The 11,069-nt window shown below is 52.5% G+C and overlaps 1 protein-coding gene across 1 annotated transcript; it reads right to left on the bottom strand.

Moving 5' to 3' along the window:
- Positions 1-7,995: 7,995 nt before the first annotated feature.
- On the bottom strand, positions 7,996-9,873 carry TIGD3 (tigger transposable element derived 3). Its single transcript, XM_012462895.3, has one exon. The coding sequence runs from the start codon at positions 9,801-9,803 to the stop codon at positions 8,373-8,375; it is 1,431 nt and encodes a 476-aa protein (XP_012318318.1). The 5' UTR covers positions 9,804-9,873; the 3' UTR covers positions 7,996-8,372.
- Between the last annotated feature and the right edge of the window lie 1,196 nt (positions 9,874-11,069).

The raw sequence follows: 11,069 nt of genomic DNA on the forward strand, positions 1-11,069 counted from the left end.
GCCAAACGCTGATGACTCCATGACCTTGGAGATTAAAGAACCTCGGGGAACAGATTAGACCTCGAGTCCAAATCCAAGGCTCATAAATTAAGTAGATTCCTATGGATCCTGGAAGGGGCTACCCATTTGGTGAAAGGTAGGCCAGAAAACCTCCACCCACCAGTAAAGTAAATTGATAAACAAACTCTGCCCCTTTCCTTTGAGGTGAAAAAAATTTAGGAATAAGATCTGGACCCAGGAATTTAGAACCACGTGCCTGCTCCCTGTGCTCCCTCAGGTCTGGGGCGCCTGCCTCTAGGAAACGAATGTATCATGTCGGTAGTGTCCCCTTGTGTCTGGTGGGAGTAACTACACATTTTTCTTTTTTCTTTCTTTCCTTTTTATTATTATTATTTTTTGAGACGGAGGATTTTTTTTTTTTTTTCCTCTTGTTACCCAGGCTGGAGTGCAGTGGCACGATCTCAGCTCACCGCAACCTCTGCCTCCCGGGTTCAAGCGATTCTCCTGCCTCAGCCTTCCGAGTAGCTGGAACTACAGGCATGTGCCACCATACCTGGCTAATTTTTTGTGTTTTTAGTAGAGATGGGTTTCACCATGTTGGCCAGGCTGGTCTCAAACACCTGAACTTGTGATCCACCTGCCCCGGCCTCCCAAAGTGCTGGGATTACAGATGTGAGCAACCATGCCTGGCCTCTTTATTCTTTTTTATATTTTTGTGAGACGGAGTCTTGCTCTGTTGCCCAGGCTGGAGTGCAGTGGCACAATCTTGGCTCACTGCAAACTGTGTCTCCCAGGTTCAAGCAATTCACCTGCCTCAGCTTCCCAAGTAGCTGGGATTATAGGCATGTTCCACCATACCTGGCTAATTTTTGTATTTTTTAGTAGAGACGGGGTTTCCCTATGTCGGTCAGGCTGGTCTTGAACTCCTGACCTCAGGTGATCCACCCACCTTGGCCTCCCGAAGTGCTGAGATTATAGGCGTGAGCCACCGCGCCCCAAAACTACACATTTTTCAAGCAAGGCACACCTAAATCAGGATCTTTGGGTTTTCCAGAGATTAAGTCCAACTAATAAAACATTCCCTTACACAACTCACTAGCAAAAACCAAATAACCCAATTTAAAAATAGGCAGCCAGGTGCAGTGGCTCATGCCTATAATCCCAGCACGTTGGGAGCCCAAGGCAGTGGATCACCTGAGGTCAGGAGTTCGAGACCAGCCTGGCTAACATGGTGAAACCCCGTTTCTACTAAAAATACAAAAAATTAGCCGGACGTGGTGATGCACGCCTGTAATCCTAGCTACTCGGGAGGCTGAGGCAGGAGAATTGCTTGAATCCTGGAGGTGGAGGTTGCAGTGAGCGGAGACCACGCCACTGCACTCCAGCCTGGAGGCAGAGCGAGACTCTGTCTCAAAAAAAAAAAAAAGGGGGCAAAGGACCTGCACAATTTTTCAAAGAAGACATACAAATAGCCAACAAGTTAACAAAAAAGTGCATAACATCACTAATCATCAGAGAAATGCAAATCAGAACCACCTTCCATCTGTCTAGAAAAGAAAAGATAACAAGTGTTGGTGAAGGTGTGAAGAAAAAGGAACGCTTGTACCCTCTTGGTGGGAATGTAACTTGGTTCAGTTGTTATGGAAAACAGCATGGAGGTTCGTCAAAATATGCAACGTAGAACTACCATATGATCCAGCAATCCCATTTCTGGGTATGTATTTAAAGGGACTGGGTCAGGTGCGGTGGCTCATGGCTGTAATCCCAGCACTTTGGGAGGCCAAGGCGGGTGGATTGCTTGGAGCCAAGAGTTCGAGACTAGCCTGGGTGACATGGTGAGATCTTGTCTCTCCAAAAAAAAATAGCTGATCGTGGTGGCCTGTGCCTGTGGTTCCAACTACTCAGGAGGCTGAGGCAGGAGGATCCGTGGATCCCAGAAGTTTGAGGCTGCAGTGAGCTGTGATCGTGCCACTGCACTCCAGCCTAAGTGACAGAGCAAGATCCTGTCTTAAAAATAAAATAAAATGAGCTGGGCATGGTGACTCACCCCTGTAATCCTAGCAGTTTGGGAGGCTGAGGCAGGAAGATTGTTTGAGCTCAGGAGTTTGAAACCAGCCTGGGCAACATAGTGAGACCTCATCTCTATTAAAAACTAAAAATAGCCGGGCATGGTGGCTCACGCCTGTAATCCAAGCACTTTGGGACGCCGAGGCAGGTGGATCACGAGGTCACGAGGTCAAGACCATCCTGGTCAACATGGTGAAACCCCATCTCTACTAAAAATACAAAAAATTAGCTGGGCGTGGTGGTGCGTGCCTGTAATCCCAGCTACTCAGGAGGCTGAGGCAGGAGAATTGCCTGAACCCAGGAGGCGGAGGTTGCGGTGAGCCGAGATTGCGCCATTGCACTCCAGCCTGGGTAACAAGAGTGAAACTCCGTCTCAAAAAAAAAAAAAAAACCTAAAAATAAGAAATGAAAATCAATTAAAGGAACTGAAATCAGGCTTTTGAAAAATATCTGCTCTCTCATGCTCACTGCAGCATTCTTCACAATAGCCAAGGTATGGAAACAAGCGAAGTGTCCATCAGTGATCAAATGCATGAAGAAATCCTACATGCAGCAAAACATTATTCAGACATCCAAAGGAAAGAAATCCTGCCATTTGTGACAATGTACATGAACCAGGAGGGCATGATACAACATGAAATAAGCCAGGTACAGAAAGACAAATACTGGGCCAGGCTCAGTGGCTCACACTTGTAATCCCAGCACTTTGGGAGGCCGAGGTGGGTGGATCACCTGAGGTCAATAGTTCCAGACCATCCTGGCCAACATGGTGAAACCCCATCTCTACTAAAAATACAAAAATTAGCCAGGCGTGGTGGCACATGCCTGTAATCCCAGCTACTCGGGAGGCTGAAGCAGGAGAATTGCTTGAACCCGGGAGGTGGAGGTTGCAGTGAGCCAATATTGTCACTCCAGCCTGGCTTACAGAACAAGACTCCATCTCAAAAAAAAAATATTTTTTTCTTTTACACGTGTGGTGGTGCACACTTGTATATTTGTAGTTCCAGGCACTCAGGAGACTGAGACGTGAAGATTGCTTGAGTCCAGGAATTTGAAGTGGCAGTGAGCCGTGATTGTGCCACCGTACTCCAGCCTGGGCATCGAGACCCTGTCTCAAACAAAAACAAAAACAAAAACACACATAAAACATATCTTGGTGGGTCCTTTTTTGTCTAAACCACACAGCCCCACCCCACCCTGCAAAAAAAAAAAAAAAAAAAAGCAAACTTCCTATTTTGCTTAGAATGCAATCTAGACACTGCCTAGTGAAACACGGTCCACCTCTCCTCCCTCCTCCCTCCTTGGCCTCCCTCATTTGTGGCCCCGGGCACTGCTTTCTGTTTCTTTTTTCTTTTTTTTTTTTTTTGAGACGGAGTTTCGCTCTTGTTACCCAGGCTGGAGTGCAATGGCGCAATCTCGGCTCACCGCAACCTCCGCCTCCTGGGTTCAGGTAATTCTCCTGCCTCAGCCTCCTGAGTAACTGGGATGACAGGCACGCGCCACCGTGCCCAGCTAATTTTTTGTATTTTTAGTAGAGATGGGGTTTCACCATGTTGACCAGGATGGTCTCGATCTCGTGACCTCGTGATCCACCTGCCTCAGCCTCCCAAAGTGCTTGGATTACAGGCGTGAGCCACCGCGCCCGGCCTGCTTTCTGTTTCTTAATCTTGTCAAGCTGTTTCTAACCATCTGGATCAGTACCCACAGTTCCCTTTGCAGAGAAATAATTCACAATGTAGCTCACAGGCCATTTTCCTGACTATGCACCCTGTCACTCTAACATCATTATTTTATTTTCATGTTGACACCTTTCACTATCTAAAATTACTGTGCTCACTGGTTTAATGTCTGTTCTTTTTCTCCCTCTTCTAAAAAGTAAAGACTTTGAGAGACGAGATCCTCTCTGTCTTGTTCACCATTGACTTTGAGGTCCCAGAGCAAGGCCTGAGCCACAAGCTAAGTGTTTGGGAAATACTGCTTGCGTGAGCAGATGAGGTCACCTGCAATTGGGAAATGTCTGACATGTGACAGCAATTCAGGAAGGAAGAGATTAATTATAGCTTTTTACAAAAAAAGGCCAGCAATAAAGTGTTGTGTTATATTCTGGTACTCTGATAGGAGTGGGACACCTGAGACAGAGAGCTAATCTGTCTGCTCTCTGTTGCTTTGATAAGACCTGTAGAGAGATTGGGTATTTTTTTTTTTTTTTTTTTTTGAGACTGAGTCTCACTCTGTTGCCAGTCTGGAGTGCAGTGGCACAATCTCAGCTCACTGCAACCTCTACCTCCCGGGTTCAAGCGATTCTCCTGCCTCAGCCTCCTGAGTAGCTGGGACTACAGGCACGTGCCACCACACCGGCTAAGCTTTGTATTTTTAGTAGAGACGGGGTTTCACCATGTTGGCCAGGATGGTTTTGATCTCCTGACCTCGTGATCTGCCTGCTTCAGTCTCCTAAAGTGCTGGGATTATAGGTGTGAGACACTGCACCCAGCCTTTTTTTTTTTTTTTTCTTGAGAAGGCGTCTCACTGTATTGCTCAGGCTGGAGTGCAGTGGCATCATCTTGGCTCACTGCAACTTCTGCCTCCTGGGTTCGAGTGATTCTACTGCCCCAGCCTCCCGAGTAGCTGGAACTACAGATGTGAGCCAATGCACCCGGCCGAGAGATTGTGTAATTTTGATTTCAACATTTAAAAAGAGATATGGGCTGGGCGCAGTGGCCAAATCGGGCAGATCACCTGAGGTAAGGAGTTCGAGACCAGCTTGGCCAACATGATGAAACCCCATCTCTACTAAAAATACAAAAATTAGCTGGGCCTAGTGGCAGGTACCTATAATCCCAGTTACTTGGGAGGCTGAGGCAGTAGAATCGCTTGAACCAGAGAGGTGGAGGTTGCAGTGAGCCAAGATCGTGCCATTGCACTACAGCCTAGGCAACAGAGAGAGACTCCATCTCAAAAACAAAAAACAAACAAACAAACAATAAATACATAGACCGGGCGCAGTGGCTCACGCCTGGGTAATCCCAGCACTTTGGGAGGCCGAGACAGGAGGGTCACCTTAGGTCAGAAGTTTGAGACCAGCCTGAACAACGTGGTGAAACCCCATCTCTACTGAAAATACAAACATTAGCTAGGCATGGTGGCAGACACCTGTAATCCCAGCTACCTGGGAGGCTGAGGCAGGAGAATCGCTTGAACCCGAGAGGCAGGGGTTGCAGTGGGCCGAGATTATGCCACTGCCCTCCAGCCTAGGTGACAGAGTGAGACTCCGTCTCAAAAATAAATAAAATAAAATATAATAGAAAAGAGATATGTCAGAATTGGAAAGGCATCAGAAAAGAACAATTTATATGAATACAGGGTAGGAAAAATAGACTCTGTGAGGAACGGCTGAATGATTTGGGATCTCAGCCTAGAAAATGGAAGGCCTGCAGGTGGCTTCATAAGTGTTTGAAAGGGAATTGTTAGTTTGAGCCACCAGGTGTGGAGGTGGTCAATTAGGACAACAAGAAGCAAGCTGAAAGTAACAAAAAAGCTTCTATTCATTCACTACGACCTACAAGCAAGAGGCAAAGACAGGCCCCAGCTCCCCAGTGTGCCATTTTAGAGAACAGCATAGGACGAAGCTCAGACAGGAACAGTCTCAGCGTCAAGGAGTTTCAGAATAAAAAGGATAAAAGCTCCTGCCTCTTTACAGACCTGACCTGAAGTGAGCTGCAGGGAGGCGGGGGAGAAGGGCTGGAATGAGACGTACTGAGTTGAAGCGGAGAAAGGATCTGTCATTGCTCCCAGGAAGGAGGTCTTGGTAGAGGCTGTTGGAAAGTGCCTCAGCTGGGGTCCCTGAATGGAGGTGCCCGGCTAGGAATGCAGGTGCGCTTAGGAGCATCGCAGTCTGGGGTCCTGGAGTCTTTGATTGCAACTCTTGCCAGGAACCTGCAACGCACAGGCAATTCACCAAGCTGGGGTGGGAGGGCAGCTTCCCTCCATGAGGCCTGCCAGGCAAAAGTCTTTGATTGCCAGTGGTGGAGCCTAAAAGGCCACCCTTAGGATTTTGGCCTAGAGCCAGTATTTTTATTTTATTTATTTTTCGAGAGGAATTCTCGCTCTGTTGCCCAGGCTGGAGTGCAGTAACGTGATCTTGGCTCACTGCAACCTCCGCCTCCAGGTTCAAGCCATTCTCCTGCCTTAGCCTCCCGAGTAGCTGGGTCTACAGGTGCTCACTGCCACACCTGTCTAGTTTTTGTACTTTTAGTAGAGACAGGGTTTCACTATGTTGGCCAGCCTGGTCTCAAACTCCTGACCTCAGGTGATCTGCCCACCTTGGCCTCCCAAAGTGCTGGGATTACAGTATTTTTATTATTATTTTTTTTTATTTTTGAAACAGAGTCTCACTTTGTCACCCAGGCTGGAGTGCAGCGGCTCAATCTCCGCTAACTGCAACCTCTGCCTTGCGGGTTCAAGTGATTCTCCTGCCTCAGTCTCCCAAGTAGCTGGGATTATAGGTGCGTGCCACCACGCTTGGTTAATTTTTGTATTTTTAGTAGTGACAGGGTTTCATCATGTTGGCCAGGCTGCTCTTGAACTCCTGACCTAAAGTGATCTGCCCACCTTGGCCTCCAAAAGTGCTGGGATTACAGGCATGAGCGACTGTGCTCGGCCTGCAGCCAGTATTTTTATCTGCTAGAGTCTATCTGCATCCAAAGCCCATATCCTTTTCAGGTAAAACCATTTTCTTTTTCTTTCTTTCTTGCTTTTTTTTTTGAGACTGGTTTTCACTCCTGCTGCCTCAGCTGGAGTGCAGTGGCGTGATCTTGGCTTACTGCAACTTCCATCTCCTGGGTTCAAGAGATTCTCCTGCCTCAGCCTCCCGAGTAGCTGAGATTACAGGTGCTCACCACCACGCCCAGCTAGTTTTTGTATTTTTAGTAGAGACGGGGTTTCACCATATTGGCCAGGCTGGTCTCGAACTCCTGACTTCAGGTAAATCCACCTGCCTTGGGATTACAGGTGTGAGCCACTGCACCCAGCCAGTAAAACCATTTTCTTTCCATCCCACTCCCAGGATCTGGCTCAGACTTCACCTTTTCTCACCTGGAACAGAGTCTCTCTGCCTCTAGGTTTCACATCTTTGACACACCCTACACAGACCCCAAGAATGACTTGTTCCTGCCTACCTAAAACCCTCTGATGTTGTCCTACCCCTATGCTTGGTTGGTAAAGGGCCTTCCTACTCTCCAGGCCTCTCCTTGTACTCTGCCCCTACCTCGGCAAGTATGCCATGCTCTGGCGGCACTGCCTGTCCCTGCCCCCAGCACACTGTGCTCCTTCACTCCAGTCAGACTCTGAGCATGCTGTCCCTCGGTCTGGGACACCCTTCAAACTGCAGCTCGAAGCTCTCTAAGCCCTGGAGTCTCCCTAGCTCTATGGGGCCAGGCACTTTGCACAAGCCTTTATCACAGCCCTCAATCACACCCCACTGTCATTGGCTGCAAGGTCCTGCCCAGCAGAGATGTCATCTTTGCAACCTTGTTCACATAGGAGACCTTGCTGAAGCGATGTTGTGAAATGAGCAAAGGGAAAAAAAAAACGAATGAATGACTATTCCATTCCAATTCCAGCTCCTTTCTGTTTCCCTGGCATGTCTGTAGCCTGCCCTACCGCAAACACACACATTCTGAGAGCGAAACTATCAGAGCTGCAGCTTATCTGGGGCAGTAGCTGGGCTGTCTGTCCTGGAGCTTCCTTCTTACGAGGGTATCCCACGAGCAGTGCCCACGCCCTGCGAGTCCTTGCTGCTGAATATCCGGAAGAGGATCCCTACTGGCCATGGACAGACAGCTGCACCGCAGCAACCATCAGCAATTAATTTTCCAAATCTGAATGGAAAGTTTTTACCCTTCTCCCATGAAAACAACACCTGGCTTCTTTTCTGATTAAAAACTTTATTTCCAGAAGCAGAATTGTTTTTAACACAGAGTTCAAGGAAGCAGCCTGTCCAAAAAGCCCAAATTCCACCTTTCTAAGCCCCAGTCTCTAGACTAACTCCCTCTCTAAGGCTCTAGAACTTTGAAGCAGGGTTTAGAAACTAAGTAGCCTGGATTCCTACCCCGGAAGTACCATCTTTAGAGCTCTCTTCTTGGGGCTTGGACAATTGCCACTCCAAGCTCAGACTTGGCATCCCAACTGCTACACCTTTACGATAGTTGTATTTCCACAGGAAAGAGACAGCCGGATCTGCCTTTTGAAGAGGCCGTTTCCATGGGAAACAGGATGGGGGGCGCCTCTGGCGAGCAGCGAAGGCGCCTTCACAGGCAGCAAAGCCGCTCCACCTCCTCCTCACAGTTGTAGAATTTTTCAAATAGCTCAGGAGAAGTGCTGTTGCACTCAAACCACCTCCTCAACGTGCCCAGGGCCCGGAGGGCATCAGCTCTGGTGGGCAGGGGCTCGAAGGCGCCCTCTCCATCCCTCTCCTCGTCTTCGGTGCCTGTCTCCTCTTTGCACACCCCAGGCCCTGGCTCCTCACCTTCCAGGTCCACAAAGTGGGAAAACTCCTCTAGACTCAGCCCGCTGGGGACTGGTGGCATCTCAGAGGCTTTGTCCGAGGACGGGGGTGTTTTGCCAGGAGCCAGCCCTTCCTGAATGAAGCTGCTGAAAATGAGCTGAGGAGGCACCTTGGCCCAGGCAGCTGCTGCCACATGCAGGGCATCCAGCATTGTGATGCCCGCCCTGGCCTCAGCCAGCGAGGTGCCATCCCTTTCGCTCTGGATGGCAGCCAGTTTACCCAACAGCCGGTGCCGGTAATGGGCCTTAAAGGCCCGGACCACTGAGCTGGGGAGGGGAGGCGTGGTGCTAGAGGTGGCCAGAGGTAAGAGCCTCACGTGGTAGAGCCCAGGCAGGCCTGCCAGCTCCTCTACCACTCGGGCAGCCAGCAGCAAGGCCACCTGTCGGCCCTGCTCTCCCATGTCCCGGTCAAACTGTGCCAACCACTCTGACCAGGGGATGCCCAGGTCAGGGTGGTAGGAGGCAGGCAGAGTCTCACTGCGGACCCCAAAGAAGCATCTCGGGGCAGCCTGGAGCCCACCCAGCAGTACCCGCCGCTTCTCGGTGCCCCTGCTGTTAGCACACAGCAGCACCTGTACTTGATCACATGCACCCAAGCTGCCGGGCACTGCCCGATACCGCAAGGGCAATTCAGCACAGCCAAAGACGTCCTCTGGAGAGAAGTCTTTTAGGGAAAGAGGCAGCTGGGCCTGGGATGTGAGCCCCGGGGGAGGAGGCTCAGCGGGGAATGAAGGCGCAAGAACATGGCGGGCCCCAAAGCCGACATTGTTTCGGCGTTTCCATCGAACCAGCCAGCCGATGCTGGGCACGAAATCCTGGCCCATGATATCGGCCAGCTCCTTGGCTTTGTGAAGCAGCATGGGCCCCGTCACGTCCCAGGCCTTGGCCCGGGCGATGTGGTACCAGCAGAGCAGAGCCTCGTCGATCCCGCTGTACTTGGACTCCCGCTTGCGCTTGCGCTCGCGGTTGGCTGTGCCGCTGCACCAGTCCGCCAGCAGCTTCTCCTTATTCTTGCAGATGCGCGAGATCTGGGGCTGGGAGACCTGGAAGCGCCGGGCCACCTCCGACTGGGACATCTTGGACTCATCCAGGAGCTCCAGCACCCGGATCTTCTCGGCCAGGGACAGGGCGTGAAGCTTCTTCTTGCTGCTCAGCTCCATGGCTTCTCCGGGCATCTGTGCTGGGAGGAAAGAATGAGCGGGTAGAGCAAGCTGAGGCCGAGAGGGCTGGGAGAGGAGCGCAGGAGGGAAGAGATTAGACAAGGACGTGCGCAGGCACCAGGGGAGACTGGACTCGCCGAAAGGCAGGGAAGTGGCCAGGCCGAGTGGGGGCCGGCTGGCCCCGTCCTCAGGATGCCAAGGCAGAGTCGGGGAGGGGGCGTCTCTCCCCTCAGAGGGACAGGGGAATCTGGGCTGGGGTCTGGGTTCACTGGGGGAGAAGAATGAAGAGTGGAGGGGACAGCTGCAGAGGTAACAAAGGTGCACGGACATGGAGGGCCTGGGGCTGGGGCCTAGGGGACAGGTGTGGGGCTACGGGGCTGCGGGGGAGGAGCCCCCGGGAGGGAGTGGGAGGCAGCCTGGGCTGGATTCCGATGACGCCACTGGGGGCGGGGAGGTGGGTGGTTGCACAGAGTTGAGGTGACAGGTGTACAGACGACAAAGGGGACAGAGGGGGTCTGAAGGAGCGAGGCTAATTTGGTGCCGGGTCCTGAGGGGGAAGCCGGGCGAGGGTTCGGCCTGAGGAGGTGGAGGGCAGGGCCGCGGGCGCAGGTGCACCGGCGACAAAGGGCGGGAGGCGTGAGGAGGCTGCAGAGGGGCGGGGTGACCCTGTGGGGAGGGTGGTGGCCTGGGAGGGTCCCAAAGCCCAGACCCAGGCAGGCCCGCAGCCAGGCTCCGCGCCCTGGCCAGCCACTCCCAGTGGAATCCGTGTCCGTCGGCGGGGAGGCCCCATGCGCCCGCCCGCCCGGCCTCCCGCTCCGCACCCACCTCAGGCGCTGGTCCCGCGGCTCCCGCCCCTGCCCCCAGCCCGGCTCCCAAGCCCCTGTCCAGGCGGCGACGGCAGAACAAGGGAGGGATGGGCGCCACAACCCCGAGGGCAGAGCGGGTAGAGGGGTTGCGCGGCGGGCGGGCGGGCGCGCGCGCACAGCGGGGCCCGGTGCGCGCCGCCCGCGCCGGGCTCTCTCCGGGCTGCTAAGTCGTGCGGGCCATCTGCACACACCCGCCGCAGCCGCGCCCCGGCCCAAGCAGATTGGTCCTCAGTGGCGTCCCGTCCCGCCCCCGGCTAAGTCTCATTGGATGCTGCGGAAGTGGCGGTTCATCGAGCCCTCTAGAGGCGGGGCTTCCAGCACGGAGGGGCGGGAGGCGGAGCCAGGAATCGGCATGACTTCCCTGGGTGCCTACGGCAGCCGCGGACCCCGATGGCCCGATGAGCCCTGTAGGCGG

Source organism: Aotus nancymaae, unplaced genomic scaffold, assembly GCF_030222135.1.
Source record: "Aotus nancymaae isolate 86718 unplaced genomic scaffold, 86718_ANA_hifiasm-v0.15.2.pri h1tg000059l, whole genome shotgun sequence".
Taxonomy (NCBI): domain Eukaryota; kingdom Metazoa; phylum Chordata; class Mammalia; order Primates; family Aotidae; genus Aotus; species Aotus nancymaae.